Below are 25,363 nucleotides of genomic sequence, written 5' to 3'. Positions count from 1 at the left end.
CTTCAAATCACTATCAATACAACTATTTTTTAGAGTGCTAGCATGAGTCTCTCGATCTGCGCTGAGAGCCGGGAGGTTCGTTCCCACTTCCTCCAAAATACTGCATACTTGTTCTTCTGTGACTTCTTCCATTGCTGCCCCCAACACTTAAAGCATTTGCCATATTTCAAATCATTTCAAATCAATCTTAAAACCCCACCTACTGTGCAAAGCCTATGGGTGCTAATAAACACACCTAATTCCACTGCTGTGACTTGTATCATCGCACTGTACTGTAACTGTTAATGCATTGCAAGCTCTTTGGGGAAGAAGCTGTGTTATGTGTAAGGCTACGATTTAGTCAAAGTAAAAGTCACGGACAGGTCACGGGCAATAAACGAGAATTCATGGCTTGTGACCTGTCCATGACTTATACTAAAAATACCTGTCAAGTATCAAAGGGGTAGCCATGTTAGTCTGGATCTGTAAAAAGCAACAGAGGGTCCTGTGGCACCTTTAAGACTAACAGATGTATTGGAGCATAAGCTTTCGTGGGTGAATGCCCATGCGTCTGACGAAGTGGGTATTCACCCACGAAAGCTTATGCTCCAATACATCTGTTAGTCTTAAAGGTGCCACAGGACCCTCTGTTGCACTAAAAATACCTGTGATTAAATCATGGGGTGGGGCGCTGGGAGGTTGCTGCTGGGGGCCCGTGGGGACTGCTGCTGGGAGAGGGTGCCCGGGGCTAGCGGCACCAACTGCTGGGGCCAGTGGACTGTGGCTGCTCTGGCTGGCTTCCCGGGGACCACTGCTCAGGGCCATGGACCGTGGCTGCTCCAGCCACCCCGGCACCGGAGCCACATGCTTGGGTGGCCCTAGGATCAGCCACATTGGCCCCCACAGAAGTCACAGAGGTCACGGAAAGTCATAGAATACATGACTTCCGCGACCTCCATAACAGACGCGGAGCCCTAATTATGTGTATTCATAGATTCATAGATTCTAGGACTGGAAGGAACCTCGAGAGGTCATCGAGTCCAGTCCCCTGCCCGCATGGCAGGACCAAATACTGTCTAGACCATCCCTGATAGACATTTATCTAACCTACTCTTAAATATCTCCAGAGATGGAGATTCCACAACCTCCCTAGGCAATTTGTTCCAGTGTTTAACCACCCTGACAGTTAGGAACTTTTTCCTAATGTCCAACCTAGACCTCCCTTGCTGCAGTTTAAACCCATTGTTTCTGGTTCTATCCTTAGAGGCTAAGGTGAACAAGTTCTCTCCCTCCTCCTTATGACACCCTTTTAGATACCTGAAAACTGCTATCATGTCCCCTCTCAGTCTTCTCTTTTCCAAACTAAACAAACCCAGTTCTTTCAGCCTTCCTTCATAGGTCATGTTCTCAAGACCTTTAATCATTCTTGTTGCTCTTCTTTGGACCCTTTCCAATTTCTCCACATCTTTTTTAAAATGCGGCGCCCAGAACTGGACACAATACTCCAGCTGAGGCCTAACCAGAGCAGAGCGGAAGAATGACTTCTCGTGTCTTGCTCACAACACACCTGTTAATACATCCCAGAATCATGTTTGCTTTTTTTGCAACAGCATCACACTGTTGACTCATATTTAGCTTGTGGTCCACTATAACCCCTAGATCCCTTTCTGCCGTACTCCTTCCTAGACAGTCTCTTCCCATTCTGTATGTGTGAAATTGATTTTTCCTTCCTAAGTGGAGCACTTTGCATTTGTCTTTGTTAAACTTCATCCTGTTTAACTCAGACCATTTCTCCAATTTGTCCAGATCATTTTGAATTACGACCCTGTCCTCCAAAGTAGTTGCAATCCCTCCCAGTTTGGTATCATCCGCAAACTTAATAAGCGTACTTTCTATGCCAATATCTAAGTCATTGATGAAGATATTGAACAGAGCCGGTCCCAAAACAGACCCCTGCGGTACCCCACTCGTTACGCCTCCAGCAGGATTGGGAACCATTAATAACAACTCTCTGAGTACGGTTATCCAGCCAGTTATGCACCCACCTTATAGTAGCCCCATCTAAATTGTATTTGCCTAGTTTATCGATAAGAATATCATGCAAGACCGTATCAAATGCCTTACTAAAGTCTAGGTATACCACATCCACAGCTTCACCCTTATCCACAAGGCTCGTTATCCTATCAAAGAAAGCTATCAGATTGGTTTGACATGATTTGTTCTTCACAAATCCATGCTGGCTGTTCCCTATCACCTTACCACCTTCCAAGTGTTTGCAGATGATTTCCTTAATTACTTGCTCCATTATCTTCCCTGGCACAGAAGTTAAACTAACTTCTAGTATTCTAATGGGAAATCTTAGTTTGCCTGATTTCAGACAGAAACCAACAATTGGGGGTTTGAAAGTTCAGTCAGAACTTGCATGTTTGTATTCAACTTATGAAAAAAGCACCAGAGCTGGGCAAGAGACAATTCTATCAAAAATAGATGCAGCACATATATATTATATCTAGTAAACATGTATATAATATGTACACTATATATAAAACACTGTTTGTGCCAGCGTAGCTTCAAGAGTATATCCACCAGCAAAATACAGTGGTCTTTAATTAAAAAAATACATGTTGCTCTTTAAACTAAGTCACACAAAGAAAGAAAGAAAGAAAGAAAGAAAGAAAGAAAGAAAGAAAGAAAGAAAGAGACTGATTTCCTCCCCAAAACACCTGTATAAATCAGGAGTAACTCCACTAAGGACAATGAGGCTACACTGAAATGAAATCAGCATGAGTGAACACAGTGAGACTCTACAGCATTAAATTATACAAAGGAAGAAATAGCAAATTGTGAAACCTATAAAGTCTCATAAAAATCTCTAATTCTCTGAGATACAGAACCTTCATCCTTAATTCCAACAACTGTAACACATAATGTTCATAGGTAGCACTATATAAAAAACCCGCCACATAATAATAGTTTGATAAACTAATAATAAAAGCTACATTTTTCATTAGATTGGAATCAGAAATTCCATTTATCTTAGACACAAAGTCAAGGAGAAGACTTTTTAGCACAGTGCTCTAAAATAATTCTAGTCAAGGTGGAATGATTTGTAGAATGATTCCAGTGATATCTCACTTTTAAAATGAAATTTCTAATGGACCTTTCATAGATAAAGATGTATGCTGCTTCAGGATAATGGGGGAATGATGTGATTTCAACAATTGCTTCTGTACATCTGCCCACACAAGTCACATTATTTTAAAAATAATTCTTATCTTGGTTGAAATATTAGGTGTAGTTAGGTTTATTCATGTTATTAGTTCAGGCAAAACCTACTAAAAACACTGATCTTAATGATACACACATCTAAGACTAAGACATAAGGTTAATAAATACTATATTGTTGGCAAAGTTCTAAGGTGGATAAAAATGGTCAGTTACCTAAGATTTAAATCAGGGAAGAGGGAAGTGACAAATAGTGTAGGCAACAACAGTGGGTCCACCTGGATCATGGGACATGCAAAATGGAAGCGGACCCAAAAGTAGGAGGGCTGGTTGATATTCAAGTGTAGGGAAAATGGTTTAAAATAAATGGGGTGGGTAGGTTAACAGGTGATTTAAGCAATTTAATGCAGGAAAAAAGTGGGTTGGAGCAGACTATTACAAAGAGTTTTGCTTGTTTGTGTGTGTGTTTGTTTGTTTATTAAATGTTTAAAGGAAAAAGAGTTATTAGAAAAAAGGATTTTAGGGTGGTGCCTTGCTTGCTTGCTGTACCCTTAGCAATCGAAAACTGAAGGTTGGCACTTTTTATACCCTCAGAGCATCCTGCATCATGGAAAGTTGGGTTGAGTGGCTCCAAGAGCACTGCCTTCTAGAAGATTCCAAATTTGTGTGCCGTAGGGATGCACTTATGCCATGAATAGGGATCCTCATGGGCAATTCTAGAATAATCACCACTTAACTTCACATTGTTCTAGGATTCATTAGAAAAGAGGGTTGCCGAATACACACAAAAATTCTGAGGCATAAGACATTAGTGCCTTCAGTCATCTAAAACAGTGCACTTTGAAAACAGTCTCTCATGCTCTTTTTCTAAGCCACTCACTTTCCTTCACTGCTTTTTCACTGTTCTTTTTGACAAATGAAGTTTATCATTTAAATTGGAAGAATGATATTCTCAGTGATCAAGCAAAGAAGTGCTGATCAATTCAGATTTTAATGACTAATCCAGTTACTTCATTACAGTAGCTACTTTATACATCACGTTAATGTGAGACTTTCTTACTGGCACCAAAAATCATAAGAGGAAATACTAGCTAGGCTAGGGATCGGTAACCTTTGGCACGTGGCCCGCCAGTGTAAGCCCCCTGGTGGGCCAGGCCGGTTTGTTTACCTGATGCATCTGCAGGTTTGGTCAATCACAGCTCCCACTGGCTGCAGCTTGCTGCTCCAGGCCAATGGGGGATGCGGGAAGCGGCGCCGGCCGAGGGATGTGCCTGCTGCCACTTCCCAGAACCCCCATTGGCCTGGAGTGGCAAACCAGGGCCAGTGGGAGCTGTGATCGGCTGAACCTGCGGACACGGCAGGTAAACAAATCAGCCCGGCCTGCCAGGGGGCTTACCCTGGTGGGCCACAGGCCAAAGGTTGCCTATCCCTGCTCTATAATCAGCTCTGACTCTATCTAAATCATAGTGCATGATTATCTACACCCTGTTTCAAGCTTCTTTCCAGGCCTCTCCTTAATACTCTTTTTTTGTCCTCAATGATCATACCTTTTCTCCCTCAGTATGAGCCAAAGTTTCTCCCTTCTCCCTTTAGAACACACTTCCTTCACCAAGATTTCCACTGCACATCAAATACATGCTGATCTGCCCCCACACCATGTCTCTTTGTTCTGTAAATGTCCAATGTAGCTTTCATGTCCCTCAGGGAAAGGACCTGCCTTAACTATGAGATTGTAAAGGGTCATGCACATCTATAGCACTAGAAAAGAAACACATACAATAATTAGCATACATTTATTTTAACTCACATTACAATAATTTCCTTAATAAATTTAAATTCAATCCATACTCAGCCACAAAAGCAAACACAAAACAAGACAACTTAACCTGAAATTAACCTTTATACCATTTATCATTTATTTTCATTAAAAACCTTAATAAACTTCTATAGTTCTTTTAAAACACACAAAACCAATAGAGAGCCTGGAAATTCCAAATACAACCCCCTCCCCTAATTCAACTGCATGCAAATGAGTAGTTAAGGTCATTCAAACATTCTTTATTCACCCAGTAGCACCATCTTGAGAATCTCTCTTCACTCTTGACTCTCCCCTCTCTGTTCAGTCTTGCATCTCCAATACTACTGCCAATATCTCAGCATAGACATTCTGCCACCAGTTGAAAGTTATCTGGTTGAAAACCAAATTTATTTTCCCCCTTATTTGTCCCTCCATTTTCTATCACTGCCATTAGTTACACTTTCATCTCGGTCACCTAGGCTCACAATCTCAGCGTCACACTTGTCTCCTCTATTCCTTCTCCTCCCCATTCCAAGCTGTTTCCACAGTTCTTTCTTTTCATTTCCAGAAATTGTTTTTCATCAGCATTCCTGCCTATAAAATCTTTGTCCATGCCTTGGACATCTCTGACATTGTCTATGGAAGTCTTCTCAAATCTTGCCTCCCACCCACTCAGTCCATCAAAAATGCGAATGCCAAAATCATCTTCCTCACTAGCTGACCAAAGCGTCACTCCCATTTTCCAATCTATTCATTAGCTTCCATTCACCTATGCATCACTTCCAAGTTCCCAGCCCTGACACTTAAACTGGTGCATAATTCCAGCCCTGGCTACTTCACAGCTCTTATTGTTCTGACTCCTTATCTCATTTTTTCCACTGTGTCAGGTCTTCCTGCCTATCTGCTTCTTTTGTCTCCTCCTACGCTCAGCTTTGTACCTTCTGACATGTAGCAACCTGTGACTGGAACAGTCTCCACTCCTGAACAAAACTACCATCATTCAAAGCCATCTCTAAAAATACATCTTTCATGAACTGCTCAACATCACTCCATCAATTGTAGCAAGAGAGTGAAAGGAGAAAGTGTTAGAAGTGAAAATCTACAATACTTAAAAGCTGCTTCATAGCCAATCTCTTCTCTAGTCATTTGGCATGAGATTCTGGCCCAGTTGAAATCAATGGCAAAACTCTCATTTCACCCCCCGCGTCTCTTGTTTGTACTATCTATTAATCTCATAAGTCAACTTCTCAGAGAAGGGACAACAACATGTCATCCATGCCAGATGATGGAGCTTAAAATAAATTAATAATAATAATAATAATTTTTATTTCTTTAAATAAAAATGTTCATTTTTATACTGAAAACCAGGAACAAATAAGAGTTGTTTTAAAGCCTTTCCTACTCAACGTGCTTGATCAAATCTCAATGGGAACAAAGGCGTAGCCAGTGACCTTAACAAACCGTGGATAATCTTGAGACTGTTCAGTTTTCACTCTAATGGCTGCAATTTTAAATAAGTTAAGAAAGGAACAAAAGTCAGACACAAACCATTTCAACCAGCTGAGCATGAACTAAAATTCAGTTTCAAAGGAGATTTTACCTAATTAAATTTGTTATTAGTATCATGCTTACACATGTTTAAAGAAAACATGACAGATTCAATCATTGGTCTTACCAGAATGATATGATCTCATCAAAGTATTAGTCAGAAAGAAGTTGTTGATGATGGGCCAAATCCTGCTTGCCTTACTCATGCAAATAGTCTCATGATGTTAAATTCATCTCTGGTGTAACTCTGCCAACCAGGATGAACATTGCTAACTGAACTACTCGTGTGTAACAAAAGCATAATGCGGACCAAAATGTTTCTTAACAGTGCAAACTACAATCTACTGTATATAACTAAAGCAAAGCTTTATCAATAAAAGTAACTTTATGTATATATTCTGCTATAAATTACTTCTGGAGCTGGAGTTACGATGTACAAGTGTAACTCCGACAGACCCTGGTCAGTGGCGGGTGGGATTGAACTTGGGACCTCAATGCATGAGCCTCTAGTGCATGAGCTAAAAGCCAACCGGCTCTTAGCTAAGGCTGTAGAGCAGACTCATTTAACTTTCTCTAAATGGTCTGGGTGCCACTAGATGGGACAGAACACCACACCCAGAAGGTGTGTGGGTTACACAAGTATCTATTTAGAAATATTACTTTGTTCTTTTTGAATATTGATCAGCTATTTGATGAGATAACGTCTTTCTTCATATGAATCTAATTATCCAGGTCTTTGTTGAGTTGTTTCTTGCTGGAACTCCTTGCAAAGTAACTTCAAACTGTGCTATTTTCTGAAAAAATGAAGTGATTCCAAACAATTTTTGCTAAAGAGGAATAAATTAATGTTCTGGACCTCAGCAAAACAATTTTTTTGGTCTTCAAAGCCTTCAAAGGGTTTACAAGAAAAAAATAGAAGACAAATTTAACTGATTTTTCCCCTTTGAAATTATCTTTTTTGGGAAGCAATGTAGCCCCAGGTTTGTTTCAAAGTTGCTGTAGTAGCTTATTCTATCAGAAACTGTGGCAACATATTTAAATACCAAAAGAGTAAGGAACTTAAGGTGTTACCAAGCAGTGCCACCATAAATATTTGTGCTTAAAAAAATCAGTTTAGATAAAGGTTTTCCACCAGAAATGAAAATTACATCATCAGCCTCTTTACAGGCCTGAAAATCTAGGACAGTTGTTTTATTCAAGTGTCAGCCAGTATGGAAGATGCACAAATTGACAGAAAATGCCAAAGAAACATTCAAACATTGAGACATCAAAGGATCCGTTTCTGATTTTTTTTTTTTTTTTGCTGTTATCTAGTTGAAGCTCTGAACAGACGACCAATTTAAGGGGGGAGAGGGGAACAGTTACTTAGCCTAGAGTAACCGTGATTCTTCAAGTTGTGTTGTTCACATAGATTCCACTCTTGATGTGCATGTGTCCCTTGCACTCAAGATTAGGTTATTCTGACAATCAGCTTTAGCTGGGGCTTCACCTGTGTCCCAGAGGTCCCTGTACCATGCTGCCCAAGGACATAAAGCATAAAGGAGGATCAGCTGTTCGTCACCTTCACCAATACAGAATCCTGTAGTAGTAGGAGTAGGACTCCATAATAGTGGAGATGGAAGACGAGTTGTGACAACACATCTTGATGCATTACAGTTACTGTAAGGTAAGCCACTGCTCTTTCTTCTTTGAGTGACTGTCCACATGGATCTCACTCTTGGTGGTTAAGAAACAGTTATCTGTTTCTTGGAGGTAGGTGTATGAAATCTACTTTAACAATGACTGGAGGACAGCCCTACCAAAAAAGACATCTGATCTGAAAGCATCTACCAAAAAACAGAATCATAGAATATCAGAGTTGGAAGGGACCTCAAGAGGTCATCTAGTCCAACCCCCTGCTCAAAGCAGGACCAATTCCCAGCTAAATCATCCCAGCCAGGGCTTTGTCATGCCGGGCCTTAAAAACCTCCAAGGAAGGAGACTCCACTACTTCCCTAGGTAACGCATTCCAGTGTTTCACCACCCTCCTAGTGAAATAGTTTTTCCTGATATCCAACCTGGACCTCCCCCACTGTAATTTGAGACCATTGCTCCTTGTTCTGTCATCTGCCACCACTGAGAACAGCCGAGCTCCATCCTCTTTGGAACGCCCCTTCAGGTAGTTGAAGGCTGCTATCAAATCCCCCCTCATTCTTCTCTTCTGGAGGCTAAACAATCCCAGTTCCCTCAGCCTCTTCTCATAAGTCATGTGCTCCAGACCCCTAATCATTTTTGTTGCCCTCCGCTGGACTCTTTCCAATTTTTCCACATCCTTCTTGTAGTGTGGGGCCCAAAACTGGACACAGTATTCCAGATGAGGCCTCACCAATGTCGAATAAAGGGGAACGATCACGTTCCTCGATCTGCTGGCAATGCCCCTACTTATACAGCCCAAAATGCCATTAGCCTTCTTGGCAACAAGAGCACACTGTTGACTCATATCCAGCTTCTCATCCACTGTGACCCCAGGTCCTTTTCTGCAGAACTGCTACCTAGCCATTCGGTCCCTAGTCTGTAGCAGTGCATGGGATTCTTCCGTCCTAAGTGCAGGACTCTGCACTTGTCCTTGTTGAACCTCATCAGGTTTTTTTCGGCCCAATCCTCTAATTTGTCTAGGTCCCTCTAGAGTATTGTAAATGTGTGGACTTAGCTCCATGTAGCTGCCATACACATTTCAGAAATAAGAACATTCTTGAAACAGGCAGGTGGATCTATCTTCTAATAAGATCTTATACAGTGGACACCTATTCTGATAATCTTTGTGAGGATACTGCCTAACCCTTAGGGACTCTCATGTTCACAGATCCTGCATCTTGCCTCAGCTTCTTCAGGACTCTCGGTATCATGAGGGTCAGGGTAAGGCATACATCATTCCCAGTGTCCAAGGGAGGAAAAAGGCATCTAACAGGGATCCCTTGCTGGAGGCCTCTCTGGAGCAGAACACTAGCATTTCTTGTTCTGGTCTGTGACAAACAGCTCAAGAAATGGTTATCCCTTTTTTCAGAAAAAATCTAGGGCTCCCAGAGAAACTTCCTGCCAAAAGAATCTGGTCTCATGTGCCTGGGTTGCATGTATACTGAGAATGAAATCCATGTGGACAATCACTTAAAAGAGAACAATAATTTTAAGCAAACATCTTTTCAAAATTAGGACTCTGTGTTCAACAGAAGTTGAAGGTTCCCAGCACCTTTGAGGATCAAGGCATTAAATAGAAAACAAAAAAGATTATATTAGCTCCATAGCAAACATGAAATTGGTCTCCTACCTGTGTGCAGACAAATTACTGAGGTACAGGCCGTACTTTTCTTCAGCAGACAGCCCATCCATCAACAAGTAAAAAACAAGAAAATTGCTCTGGTTGAGAGGCTGCATGACAACACGGGACTTCTCCAGCATGTACGTATAAATCCTTGCTGATTAAAAAACAAACAAACAAGTGAATCATTGAATGGATTGTTTTTGATGTAAATTAAAAACCATTAGCTATCACAAAAGATGGAAAATAAACATTTACGCCTTATAAAAGGATCTATAGTACAAGATGAAAGACAAATATAAATCTAATGCAAGAACCACAGTCAAAACACTGCCAGTAAAAACCCAAGAGATTATAAATATAATGGGTGAAATCCTGGCTCCATTGAGAATTAATGGCAAAACTCTCTATTGATGAAATTGGTAATATTGGTGGTCTTCTATATTTGGTTTTGTTTATCAGGAGAAACAGAAGTCAAACCATTGCAAAAGGGAGAAACAGTCCAACTATAATGTAACTATAAACCTTCCCTGAAACAAGAAAAGAAAGAAACTGAAGTTCAAATAAAATGTAGATACTATTTTTTATTGACTATGCACTCAAAGGAAATGCACTCAATTTAGCTCTAAATTAAACATGTTTTGTGTACAAGATAATATCAGTACTGTATATTCGGTACCATATGCAGCTACTTTCAACATAGATTTCAGTGCAACATGGGCATTTAATAACTACTGATAAAGTGTTTATGACAGATGGTATGCATCTCTGTCCCTAATTCACAACAGAAATGTAGCATGTAGATGTGGGGATGGGTGTTGTGTTGAAGAAAACCCCAATCTGTTTGTCTGAAAAGATGATACAGAAATTGGCTGGGGCAGAGGTATGCAGATTGTTCTGTGAGTTGCAGCATCTGGGCTGGATCACTGAACCTTTAGAGGACAACCAATGAGCATCATTAAGAGACTTTGTGTCCTCCCTGAGCCATCTCCTGGAGTAGGCAGTGAACCAAGACCCTACTGTGCATATACAGAACTGGATAAGACTGGTATGGGGTGGGGTGTGGCAAGCCTGGATCAAAGGAAGCATGTCTGGACATGCAAACTGACCCAGAAGGATGGATTAGATAAAACAGATGGTCAGCAAGCAGGCTGACTAAAGAGTGGTCAGAGGAGAGAACTGCTTTTCTGAGATGTAAACTATTAATTCACTTCTCTGTCTTCTTTGTAACTAATTGAGAATGCCTATTTATTTTGCTCATCAGAAGCATAAACCTAGATACATTAAGCACTGTTTCTTTTCTTTTAATTCCATTTCCTCTCTCTTTTTAATAAATCTTGTCTTGGTTATGCTTACTGGTGTACGAATAGTTGGTTCCACACAAACATCCACAAAGAATCTCTAAAGAGAGGTGCAGAAAAGTAAAGCATTTTTGGACACTACACCTCCTTCTCAGTCTCAATCAAGGGGCATAGACAACGGTGTCTACTCCCAGTAAGTTGGGTTGCCATTAGGCTACAGTGGCTGAACGTATGGGGAGAAGTCAAAGGAGGTGAGAGTTGATTGAAGTGTTGGTCACAGTGCGCATTTTGATGGACTTAAAGCTGTGTATGTAACTGTTCTGACCAGGGCCGGCTCCAGGCACCAGCATTCTAAGCAGGTGCTTGGGGAGGCAATCTGCAAGGGGCGGCAGTCCGTGTGTTTTTGCTGCCCCAAGCAGTGCACTGAATTGCCGCCGTGGACGGCGGAGGCAGTCCGTGTGCCGTTAGGGTGGCACACACGTTTCCGCAGTGGCAGCAATTCGGCGGCAGCTTCTATGTTCAGCTGCCCGCGGTGGCAATTCAGCAGCTTCTGTCTTCCAATTGAAGACAGAAGCTGCCGCCGAATTGCCACTGCCGCGGAAACGTGTGTGCCGCCCTAACGGCACACGGACTGCCCCCGCCGTCCACAGCGGCAATTCGGCACGCTGCTTGGGGCGGCAAAAACAGTAGAGCCGGCCCTGGTTCTGACTGTGTGTTTTGGGTACTACACTTTTACATTTCTGGAAGTCTTCTGTCTCCTAGAAGCAGACACCATTTTCTGTTCAATTTAGATACAACCTGTTACAGAAGATATACACATTGGGTCCATACATGCACTGTCTTGCATCTTGTGCAGTCATTTATGTGCAAAGGGAGTGAAAAGTAGTTATAAAATGATTCCATTCTGATCTGAAAGAATTATACACCCATTTTTCAGAAGCGTAAATGACTGGAAACGGTGTGAGGCAGGATTTCAGTGCAAAACATTCCCACGGTCAGTGCCAAGCTTTGACTTCCTCTCTAACGCTGCCATTAGGAATCAAAATCACTATCACAATTTTTTCCCTAAGTAGATAGGTTGGGACAGATACTTCAGGGCTCTAAGGCTGCTTTGTGCCACAAGTGTGACATAATCTGGCCCTAACGCCATGATTTTAATCATTCCACAGATGAACCCACTGGTGTCATACAGCCAGCACAGGACATAGAGCCAACATGTCAGTCATCCAGCCTGCTGTCAGTGTAGTAAGAAAAAGGGGACAATGGGGGAAGAAAGGGATGTGTCTTGAAAACCATTATGCTGATCCTGGCCTGTGTTTTGGCCCCCATTTTACTGTGGCTGCACAGCATTCATTGCAGCACTGCTACTCTAACACAGATAGACAGCACAGGGAATCTGGCCTGAACAGAACTGCCCAAGAATCAGAGTCATTACGTGACTGTGGTTCCACCAAAGTGGAATAGAGAATATGAATCTGATTGATTAATACGTTAAAAATTCAGTGATGCGGAACACTTGTACATGCCAACACTATCAGGCCTTATTTAGGCAGTCAAAACTAAAATCAACCCCCATTCAACTACTTTAAGAGATCCACTTAAATAAGGATAAATGTGCTTATTAATCATCTTTGTTTGCTCATCTCCAGATATGGGAAGAACTGTTAAGAACTATCAGGTTTCTGATTAGCATGAATCAAAAATATTGTCCTCTTAACGCAGCTTAATGGAATTCAGAAACAAACCTAACAGTGCACTATTCTTCTATAAAGTGAAATATGTTTTTTTAACAATCTATGTGTGAAATAAAATGTATAAAGTTAAGGAAATATAATAGAGTTCTAAACCAAAGATGTATTATTTTTGTCCAGTGGAAATTATGCCTATACACAGCAAGGAAATTTCCACTTCCTTTCATAGATCACTTGACCTACTCAGTAGTTACAAAGTCAGCAAGCAGACTCTGTATTGTAAGTGTGGACATTGGGTCCTTTTTTCAGCATTCATTCTTTGAAACTGCATATCTCTCTCTCTCTCTCTCTCAAATACTGTGCTGTCTTCAGCAGAGCTGTTGCAAAAGACAAAATAATGTTTGATGGATTAGAGCTGAACCATTTTATGAGAATATATCAGAGAGCTGTTTTGGCTCCAGTCTCTTCATTCTTCATATAACAAAAAATAATACTCTGAAAAGTGGTTGAGACTTGAAACCGTTTTTTTTTTTTTTTTTTAAGCCAATCACCAGTATTTGTAACACACTGTTTCCTATGCTATAATGACAAACATTTAGGGGAAAATAAATTCTGCTTCATTTCGTGAATCAGGCTGTGTCCTTATGCTTTAATACTACGGAACTTACTCTCAGAAATAATGGCTTTCTTTCTGAAAGTGAGGCTTTGGAGCAGGGAGGTAGGAAACTGTCAGACTTGATTTCCTTTGGGCTTAACTGCTGACTTTCTTTTCAGATTTTTGAGACGCTGAATGACCGTGGCTTACTTCCTTATATCCATGACAGCCAGGTGCCAACTGAATACATTTTTTTCCCTCCAACATACTGAAATGTCCACGTTGGGTCTCAATTAACTTCTGGCAATACCAAAATCATCTGGTGTCATTTCTGTGCAATCAGTCTCTTCAGTGACTAAGGAATAAATATAAACTACTATAGTCTATCAGGCTAGCTCTATCAGCATAATGGCCAACAAGGGTCAGGCTAGAGACTCTTGCCTATATGCTCGGGGTATTACTGATCGCCATATTTGGGGTCGGGAAGGAATTTTCCTCCAGGGTAGATTGGCTGAGCCTCTGGAGGTTTTTCGCCTTCCTCCGCAGCATGGGGCAGGGATCACTAGCAGGAGGGTCTCAGCCGATTGAAGTCACTAAAACACAGGATTGGGGACTTCAACGGTAGAGTCCAGGGAAGGGTCTTGCGGCCTGCAGCATGCAGGGGGTCAGACCAGATGATCATAATGGTCCCTTCTGACCTTAATGTCTATGAGTCTATGAGTCTATGAGTCTATGAGCTCCAACTTCTATTAAACATTTAACATTTCATTTGCTAGACACTATTGTTCTTTGAGAGTCACGCCTATGCATTCCCACTTTGGGGAGTTGTCCACTGGTGGTAAGTTTGCTGCCAACTGGGAATGCTGAAGCCATCAAAGAAGAAATAGCAGTTGCTTCAGATTATAGTTAGCATGTTCCCAGGAAGGTAACACACAGAATGATGCTCTGAGAAACAACAGTAGGGCATATGAGAAATTTAGGAGGTCTTCCCAGTGTTAGATAGAGATTGAAGGGGACAAGAAGCCTCCGCTACAAACATTTTGGGATTGCATTGCTTTGGGGGAGGTGGAAGTTCAGACTGTGAGGTTCATTAGGCAGCTATGGAACTTCAGTATCTCATCAGACTGTAATTTAGGAGTGGTATTGGACTCCTTACTTACATTAAACTCTCACAGAGCAGGTTCCAGGAGTAACACTTTCTACCATCTCCACATGACTGCTAGACTGCCTACCATCCTGAAGCATGATGACTTGACCTTGGTTATACATGCCTGACTGGACTATAGCAATGCGATATCCATGGCATGAACCATTAATTCTTCAGAAACTCTGAGTACATAATGCTGCAACACATCTTCTCAACAACATGGGCTACCACAAGTGCATCAAGCCTGTCCTCTGCTTTCTATACTAATTTTCCACTGAGTCAAGTTCAAACTCTTCGTCCTTATCTTCAAGGCACTCAATGGCTTGGACCCAGCATATCTAAAAGATCACCTAAAGCTTGAAATAATAGCCAACATGGGTTTGTCAAGCACAAATCATGCCGAATGAACCAAATTTCCTTCTTTGACAGAGTTACTGGCCTAGTGGATAGAGGGGAAGCAGTAGATGTGATATATTTTGGTTTTGGTAAGGCTTTGATGTTGACTCACATGCCGTTTTCATAAGCAAAGTAAGGAAACGTGGTTTAGTTGAAATTAACTATAAGGTGGGTGGAAGAACTGGTTGAAAAACTGAACTCAAAGAGTAGCTATCAAGGGTTTGCTATAAAACAGGGAACATGTATATTGTAGGGGTCTGTCATGGGTCTGATATTATTCAATACTTTCATTAATAGCTTTGATAATGGATTGAAGAGTATCCTTATAAAATCTGGGGCTGACACCAAACTGGGACAGGTTGCAAACACGTTGGAGGACAGGATTAGAATTCAAAATGAGCTTAATAAATTGTAGAATTGGTCTGAATTCAACAAGATTTCTGCAGCCTAGAGCATGGGTCACTTCCAGGTTTAAACTAGTATAAATGATGGAATCTCTGTTACATGATGTCTTTAAATCATGATTTGACGACTTCAATAAATCAGCCAGAGTTTATGGGTCTATGACAGGAGTGGGTGGAAGAGGTTCTGTGGCCTGCAATGTGCAGGAGGTCAGACTGGATGATCATGGTGGTCCCGTCTGGCCTTAAAGTCTATGAGATGAAATTCAATAAAGACAAGTTCAAAACTCTATATTAGGAAGGGGAAAAAATCACACAAACAATTACAAATTGGGGAAATGACTGACTTCGCAACAGTACTGCTGAAAGGGATCTGGGGGCTATAGTGGATTACAAATTGAATATGAACCAGCAATGTGATGCAGTTGCGAAAAAGACTACTGTTCCCTTCTACTCAGTACTGATGAGGCATCTGCTGGAATACTGTCTCCAGTGTCGGTAGCTACACTTTTAAGAAAGATGTGTATGAGTTGGAGAGAGTCTAGAGAAGTACAACAAAAATGATAGGAAGTTTAGAAAATCTGACCTAAAAAGAAAGGTAAAAAACACCAGGCATGTTTAATCTTGAGAAAAGAAGACCGAGAGGGGACCCAATACCAGTTTTCAAATATGTTAAGGGCTGTTAGAAAGAGGATGTGCACCGAAGATAGGACGAGAAGTAATTGGCTTAATCTGCAGCAAGAGAGATTTAGGTTAGATATTATGAAATTATTCTTATAGTCAGAAAAATTTAAATACCAGAATAGCTTACCAAGCAAGATTGTGGAATCCCCATCATTGGAGGTTTTTAAGGACAGGTTAGACAATTACCTCTCAGGGATGCTCTAGGTATACTTGGTCTGGCCTCAGCATTGGGGGATGGAATAGATGACCTCTCAAGGTCTCTTTCAGTCCTACATTTCTATGATTCTATGTAGACTGTGACCGACAACTCTACTTCTCAGGCAAAATGGAACTTTCTTCTATAAGGGTAAATCTCATCTGTAAGCAGATGGAGCTCTTTCAGGGGCTCCATCTGCTGTTGATGTTTGGGTTTGGTAGGGCTATTTATTATGTACACACTATGTGTTTGTATTAGAGAAGGCAAGATCAAAGAAATGCACCTTGCTTTTGAATCAGAAGATGGTAAGATTTGTGGTGGTCCTTGAATTTCCACAGAAACTAAGAGCCATCAAAAAGCTAACCACTTTCTGCTCCAAAAACAAGGTGTTTCTTTGGCCTACCTTCTTTAATATAAATCCATAGCAGTGTGTATATAAAAAAAGATAAATAACCCTACCAAACACAAACACTCAACTGCATACATCATTCTTACCTTGGGGGGAAGATAAGAGAAAGAATAACTATGTGTGGCAGATGTTAGTGATATTACTTAATGTACTACAGGAAGGATTTCAGATACTATTGTGATGAAGGAGGTATAAGACCTTACAGAGAAGAGGAGAGACGAGAAGAGATAGGAATCCTGTATTTTTAAACCAACTGCAGGATTTTGTTATTTTTTAAGACCCTGACTTATGAGGACTATCAGTCTCCATTTTTCAGCTGTGCACTAAGGCACATTTTTAGGGTGCAAAATGTCCTTTCTAATTAGGGCTGTCAGTTAATTGCAGTTAACTCAAATGATTAACTCAAAACAAATTAACTCGAGTAAAAAATTAATTGGTATTAATCACAGTTTTAATCACACTGTTAAACAATAACAGAATACCAACTGAAATTTATTATAAATATGTTTGGATGTTTTTCTACATTTTCAAATACCGGTATATTGATTTCAATTACTATGCAGAATACAAAGTATACATTGCTCATTTTTTATGATTTCTTTTATTACAAATATTTGCACTGTAAAAAAGATAAAATAAATAGTATTTTTCAATTTACCTCATACAATCTCTTTGTCCTGCAAGTGCAACTTACACATGTAGGGTTTTTTTGGTTGCATAACTGCACTCAAAAACAAAACAATGTAAAACGTTAGAGCCTGCATCAGTGTGTTGCTCTTTTAAGACTGCTGACAGCATGTTCCAAACTTCGTACCTCTCAGACTTTGGAAGGCACTGAAGATTCTTAAACCTTGGGTTGAGTGCTGTAGATATCTTTAGAAATCTAATACTGGTTCTGTGTCATTATGCCCCATATTCTTCATAGTAATATTATTATGAGTATGGCAAAATTATGATGTATTTTGTGCAGGATAAGGCATGTGAGATATCACTGGAAAGGTTATGATTTACTGAATATGATTATCCTACTTGGACGCATATATCATTTCTGTATCTGAAGTTAGGAATATTGTCTATGCATCTATTACAAATGTGTTAACACTTGGGGAACGCCCATTAGACAGAATGCAATCAGTATAGATGGCTCACAGGGAAGAGCGATTTGGGAGAACAATAGGTTTTAGAAGATGCTAATCACCTACCTGCCTCAAACAGCCTCTGAGTTATGGCTGCAGGGACATGTGACCAAGTCACCTGGTACTGGACTCCATTATAATACTAGTGTTTTTCCACTGACCGGGGGTGGAAATCAACCTGGGAGACAAATGATTCTCGCCATATGCAAAAACTATTTAAGGCAGGGGAGTGACACCATCATGGTTTGTTCTTCACTGACTCCCTGCCCAAGAAAGAGGACTGCTGGAAACACCTGAGAAACAAAAGGACTGAACTAGAGGGAAGGGGTGAACCCAGGCTAGAGGGTTGTCTAGACTGTGAATGGAATATCTGGAGATTTAAGCTGCAAACAAGTGCAGCTTGCCTTCAAGACTTTCTACAAACTGCCTAGAACAACATTTAGGGTGAGAATTTGCTGTTAATATCCAATTTAATTAGTATATTAAGCTTAGATTACGTTTTTGTTTTATTTTCTAGGTAATCTGCTTTGATCTGTTTGCTATCCCTTATAATCACTTAAAATCTATCTTTGTAGTTAATAAACTTGTTTTGTTTTGTCTAAAATCAGTGCATGTAGAAATCATAACTTGGGGCAGAAAGCTGTGTATATCCCTCTTCACATTGAGGGAGGGGGTGAATTTCATGAGCTTACGTTGTACAGTTCTCTGTGCAATGCAAGACAGCATAATTTTGGGTTTACCCCCTAGAGAGGCATATGCACTCGAATATTGGGCAATTCCTTAGCTGATTTCAGTGTCTGTGTGTTTCTGCAGCTGGGTATGTCACTACCTGTGTGCAGGTGAAAGTGTGAGACTGGGAGCATGTCTACAGCTTGTCACAGCATTCCATGGTGAAAAGGAGCCCAGGCTGGTGGGTCAAGCAGGCTCAGTGATACCCCAATCCTAGGTGGCACCTTGAAGGGGGAGGGAACCTGTCACAGGTAGCTTCTTTGTTTTTTGTCAAATCTCCAGTGAAAATGTTCTTAAATTGAACAACATGTGCTGGGTCGTCATCCGAGACTTCCATAACACTAAATATATGACAGAATGCAGGTAAAACCACAGAGCAGGAGACATACAATTCTCCCCCAAGGAGTTTAGTCACAAATGTAATTAAGGCACAATTTTTTTAACAAGCATCATCCGCATGGAAGCATGTCCTCTGGAATCATGGTCGAAGCATAAAGGGGCATTCAAATGTTTAGCATATCTGGCACATAAATACCTTGCAACACCAGTTACAACAGTGCTATGTGAACGCCTGTTCTCACGTTCAGGTGACATTGTAAATAAGCAGAGGGCAGCATTACCTCCCCTAAATGTAAACAAACTTGTTTATCTGATCAATTGGCTGAACAAGAAGTAAGACTGATGGGACTTGTTGGCTCTAAAGTTTTACATTGTGTTATTTTTGAGTGCATTTATGTAAAAAAAATCAAAATTTTAAAGTTGCACTTTCACTATAAAGAGATTGCACTACCATACTTGCATGAGGTGAATTAAAAAATATTGTCTTATCTTTTTTACAGTGCAAATATTTGTAATAAAAATAATAATATAAAGTGAGCACTGTACACTTTGTATTCTGTTGCAACTGAAATAAATATATTTGAAAATGTAGAAAACATCCAAAAATATTTAAATAAATGGTATTCTATTGTTTAACAGTGCGATTAAAACTGTGATCACATTTTTTTAATCTCATGATTAATCACAATTAATATTTTAATAGTTGACAGCCCTATTTCTAATGTATATACTTATTTTATTGACATTCAGGGAAGGAACATGAAGCAGCCTTAAAATTTGTTTCTCAGAATATTTGGGGCATAGAAAAGAGCAAATTAGTCCTGTTTCTAGTGTATAAAGCATAACTGTACTAAGTCGCCAAAATGGATACGAGATGTTATTGTTTGATGTAAAATTTAGGTCTTTTCTCATATGTTGAATCACTTGTGATAAACTACTGTAAGGATGAATATTACTTTGGAGGCTCTTACTCATTTCCTTCACATTGAATTATTGACTGTAATTTTGTCAACATTCTCAGTTCTTGTTGCACCTCATTGTGCATCTTCTATGATAATTTGCTCTGAGTCAGACCTCGTAACAAAACATCTTTCATTAAGGTTTCTAAACAATCTAAAATCTTGCCGGTCGTGACCTATTTTTTAAGTTTTGTTTACAAACCAGCTGCATTTGTCCCTGTTTGCATAAATGTCAGTTATAAAGTCACATCTCAAGAGAATCTGGTGCTTTTGATATTTACACTGTTCATTCATGTTTAAACAGTGCAAGAGACGGTAAATATTGCTGCAAATGCTCTTCCATAGAGACACACAAAATCACGGAGTGGGTTTTAATCTACAGTTCAATACAATGGGCCTGATCCTCTTCTCACAGAGGTATAAATCAGGTATAACTTCACTGAAAAAACTGCAGTAGGATGGCCTATTTCAGCTTACAGCTACTAACAACAACGTTAGCCACTTTTCCTGCCACATTCCTTGTCTTCTGGCACCTTGGCATGTAAATGATGACAATCTTAAACTCCCTCAGACCCAGTAAGAATTACTGGGCCAAATTCAGAGGTGACGTGTAACCAGGTATAAGTTACATGTTAGTATATGCTAATGGACCTGATTCACCAATATATTATTCCAACCACTGAAATCAACAGAGCTACAGTGGTATAGATTTGTCTTGTTACACTATTTTTCATACCCCCCTAGTGAGGTCCCCTCTATTTCCAGTTCAAAATCCTTGCCAGATTATGTCTCTTTACATGCTCTAGCTTCCCACAAATGAAATACATTACCTTTGTGACTTCACTCTTCTTGGCTCTGGGACTGTGTTTTGTCAGTTTCTTTAACAGCCATCAGAGTCTCTGGCATCTGAAAGCAGACCTTTGTGATCCAGACCTCCCCTGGGTGCTTCAGTACTCAGCACCCACCAATAATTCCTTTTATCTCTGTTACTTCAGGGGCAAACCCAACATGCAGGTGCCTCTTGCCCACAGTACCTGCCCCATTGGCAGGACTGTCTGACTTCTTCCCCTTTGGTGTCTGTGATGGCTGGGCCTATCTGGACACTGTAATAGTGGGCTACCTACCAAGCCTGAGACTCATGCTCCTGAACTTGTTGCTGCTGCTTCATCTGCAGATTCAAGATATCAGAGATCTCATGCTTGAGATGGGCGTAAGAATTGTTTTGTATTATGATTCCCTCCTTGAGAAGAGGCGGTGCTTTTGGTACCATATTTTGGTGAGTTGCACTCACTTCTTTGAGCAACCCCCGGTGTCCTGGCACAGTGGTGCCATTTTTTTCAGCTACCTCTGTCCCCTGCAGGTCTTCTGTGGCTCAGACCTCCAGCTGGGTCACACAGTCCAACCTCCTTCCTGGTAAACTCAAGTAAAGCACCAATTATAACACAATGGTTTCTTACCCATCTAAGCTTAATTCCCAGTTCCTCAATCAACTCAGCAGGGTTTCTCCTGCACTCATGCCCTCAACTGTGGCCACAAACAGGCCCTGCCCTGCCCTGGCTCCTTTAACTGTGGCCTAGGAGGCATCCTTCTTCACTCCTCAGGTTACAACCAGGAACTGTCTTGCTAGCAGCAGGCGCCTCCTTTTATTTTGGCCTGCTGGGCCTACACTGGCTGGTGCTGGTCCCAAGGCCTTCTAGCTGCTACAGGACCAGATCTCAATGGCTCTCAAAATGGCTGCTCCTCGGATGCCTCTCTAGGCAAGTGTGGAGATGTAATACTAGCTGCTCTTTTCCTCTCAGAGAACTATTTCCTGGGGTGGGGTGCAGCAGAGCATGGGACCTTGAGCAGGGGGCCACAGAGGCCTGGTATATTTAGTCTCATATCATGTAATTAAAGGCTGTATTATATAATGCATAGGCAACCTTAATCTGGCATTTCCTAACTTCTGACTGCTTGACTTTGCAACCTTAATAATGTTATTTTAATCTAGGTGTGTGTGTTTCTCTCTCTCTCTGTTAGTTATACATGGAGTAGCTCTATTGACTTCAGTTAAAGATATATGAAATATAGGATTTTTAAAACCTGAGTTCTACAACCTTTAGCTTTAATCTTACAATCTCAAGTCAAAATGTGGTTTTAGTCCACGTTGATGTTTAAATCACCTTCTTTCTTCAAATCATCCTGCAGTGATTTATAAATGAAAAACCTTTTTACCCTTCTTAGTTTTAAATGTTCTTCATAAGTATCATATTCCTAATGGAAAAAATCCTTTTGGTTACACACATCATGATATTTTCATCATGAAGGGAAAAGAATAAACCATCTAATTTTACTAAGGTGCAGTGAGTTCTCCCGTAGAAATTGAAATGAGATTTTTTGTCCTTATTTCCGTGAACTGAAATATACCTAGAGAATGTACTTAGGGGACTTCTCTGAAAGCACAGACCAATTTAGAATGTTTAAAAAAATGGATAATTTTGGAAACGTGAGGACAATTCAATCTAATTTACCCAGAAGCTAGACTGTAGCTTTTGCCACATATCTGTGCCACTCCAGGAGAAGTTCAGGGAATTGTGCCTCTGAGAGATACAATTCCCTCCATGCTTACCTCTTGCTCTAGCCAATGGCCTGTATTGCCACCAAATTACAACCTCCCCTTGATAGCCCAGCTTTGCTGGCCAGTGTTTTGAGGATGATGCCAAAGTTACACCCACTCTCCATCCTTCTCACCAACCAGCTTTTGTGGGGAATTAGCAAGCTTCCACCTATTCATGTGCACCCAGACATACAGTCTAGGAACCTATAAGAGGATGAGTGGACTCTTACTTTCCCTATACCCTAAGTCAAAATCTAGCCCCCCAATGTTGGGATTTCTTCAATATCATTTTTCAAGACTGAAAATAAAGTTAACATTATCAAAGTAAATTCATGGAGCCAATTTCTGCCCACAAAAGAATGAATGCAGTTCTAAATGCACACAGTGGGAGACCCACAATGCATTCAAGGATCATGTTTAGCCCATGATGTTCACTGTGGCTCACACTTCACAAATATTTAATATTTTTTGTGTCTGAAACTCCCTGTATAAAAGGAAGCCCTAAGGGTTTAGGTGATATTAAAATACATCCTATAACCCTAATTACTAATGCTGTAATCTACGTTAATGATCCTTTATTTATTTTAATTTCATTAGAAGAGTAAAAACATCTTATTTTTTAAAATCCATAAACATACACCTCTACCCCGATATAACACGACTTGATATAACACAAATTCAGATATAACGCAGTAAAGCAGTGCTCCAGGGGGGCGGGGCTGCGCACTCCAGCGGATCAAAGCAAGTTCCATATAACGCAGCTTCACCTATAACGCGGTAAAATTTTTTGGCTCCCAAGGACAGCGTTATATCGGGGTAGAGGTGTATATAGAAATATAGTTTCCTTTAAAACATAGGAGGTATTCCACAATTTTTCCTTGTGTTTATCTGCCCTCTAGTGGTTAAGTAGAACAGATAACTTCTTTTTAATTCTGTACTTCTGATTCCTGCTACTGATTGGCTAATAATTACACAAATGCTAATATTTTTATGATTTTGTCTCCTTTGCCTCATACCACAATCCCTCTTGTCTCATCTGCCTACTACATCTGGTCTTTTGGATAATTAGCATTTTGGGTCAGGGACCATCATTTTCTATATGCCTAGCATAATGGGACTCAGATGCGGTAGTCTTCTAGATGCAACCATAATATAAATAATACTTACCTCCAGTTAATACTTTCTTCTTCTCACAGAACTGTAGCTCAAAATATTTTATAAAACAGCTGGACAAATCATTCAGAGTTGTTTTAGCATGTCCAAAAGCCTCCAAGATACAGTTTACCTGCGATAAAATATAAAGGTAGTGAAGTGACAATATGACAAGAAGTAATCAGGAAAGAGTTTCAGTGGGCTTCAGTGGCAGCTGTTGGGTGCATAGTACTTGAAATCAGGCCAGTTATTTGTGTGCCTAAATAGTGCTTTTATTTCTGAAACTCTTTGCCAAGGTTCATAGCGAAATAAGGAGGGCTCAAAGGACAAAGCCTTTGTAAGAGAGACAAATTGGGTGAGGTGATATCTTTTATTGGACCAATTTCTGTTGGTGAAAGAGACAAGCTCAAAGGAAACCTGCATAATACCTTCAAAAGAGCTTAAAATAACAACTTAGTTAGACACTAAAAATCATGGACTCAGTAAAGACACCAGATTATAGTTCACTATAACAATCTGAAACCCTCTAAGAGCAGGCCTTCACTACGGGGGGGGGGGGGGGGGGGGTCGATTTAAGATACGCAAATTCAGCTACGCCAATAGCTATGCTGGCTATGTGCCAGTTGGGGCCCTCCCCAGATGGGGAAATCTAGCAGCTTTATGGCCCCTGTGCACCATTAGACTATCACAAAGGGGCTGGAGTGAGGGAGAGGATCTGGCTTATTGACATCAAATAGAGTTACTCCTGATTTACACCAGTGTAAGACAGAGATGAATCCAGCTCAGCATTTTTTATTTTTTATTTTTTGGGGGGCAGCTCTCTCTATAAAAGCATTTCCTTGATTCAACTTACTGGGCAAATTATTTTTTTAAAGAACATATTTTGCAGAAAGAAAATAAGTTTTACTTTTCTCTCACACAAACAAATGACTGGTACAGATATAACATGCAGTGGTCAATCCAGATGCCATTTTTACACCTTTTTAATTTTTTTTTAAAGTTTTACAATAAAAGTGTATTTTCTCATTTAGTTGAGCCGGGGTTTGTGTGATTCCCTGTGTATTTAAGTCACTATATATCATATAGAATCAAAGGACTGGAAGGGACCTCGAAAGATCATCTAGTCCAGTTCCCTGCATTCAAGGCAGGACTAAGTATTATCTAAACCATCACTTTAGTATGTTATTTTTTAACTAGATGGAGAGCCTGACTCAGAACTAATTTGCACCTTGCATTCTCATTTGCACCTTGGAAAACTTGGGTATAATGCACTACTATTTTACTACACAAAAGTGCAAGGCTGTAGAAAAGCATGCCTAAGGTTGTGAATCTGTCACAGAAGTCATGAACTCCGTGACTTTCCGTGATTGCTGTGAATTCTGCAGCAGCCGGTACGGCTGGCCTGTGGGCCACCTGAGCAGCTCGGGCAGCCCCTGGACCAGCCGCACCATCTGCTACTAGGGCAGTCTCAGGCCACTGTGCCCCCCACGAGGAGCATCAGGAGTGTGTGTGTGTGGGAGGGGCTCAGGGTTGAGGCAGGGAGTTGCGGCGTGGGAGGGGGTGAGGACTCCGGACACTGCTTACTTTGGGGAAGCGGCAATATGTCCCTTGGCTCCATCCTAAGTGGAGGCATGGCCAGTGGGGCTCTGCGCATGCCTCTGCTCACAGGCACCACTCCTGCAGCTTACATTGGTCACGGTTCCCGGCCAATGAGAGCTGCAAAGCCAATGCTTGGGGCGGGACAGCGCACAGAGCTCCACTGGACGTGCCTCCATATAGGAGCTAAG

General features: G+C 40.8%; 1 protein-coding gene across 3 annotated transcripts in view; it reads right to left on the bottom strand.

The window, feature by feature from the left end:
• The window catches only part of MYO16 (myosin XVI), a 588,255-nt gene that overhangs the window by 204,891 nt on the left and 358,001 nt on the right, over nucleotides 1–25,363 (bottom strand). For all 3 annotated transcript variants that reach the window (XM_054013071.1, XM_054013089.1, XM_054013080.1), the window contains 2 exons: nucleotides 23,592–23,709; nucleotides 9,855–10,002 (listed from right to left, as the gene is read on the bottom strand). In XM_054013071.1, the coding sequence (XP_053869046.1) occupies nucleotides 9,855–10,002; nucleotides 23,592–23,709 (266 nt within the window). The remainder of the gene's footprint in view (nucleotides 1–9,854; nucleotides 10,003–23,591; nucleotides 23,710–25,363) is intronic.

The sequence above is a fragment of the Malaclemys terrapin genome, chromosome 1 (genome assembly GCF_027887155.1).
Source record: "Malaclemys terrapin pileata isolate rMalTer1 chromosome 1, rMalTer1.hap1, whole genome shotgun sequence".
Taxonomy (NCBI): Eukaryota; Metazoa; Chordata; order Testudines; family Emydidae; genus Malaclemys; species Malaclemys terrapin.
This window is presented reverse-complemented; position numbering and strand designations above follow the sequence as displayed.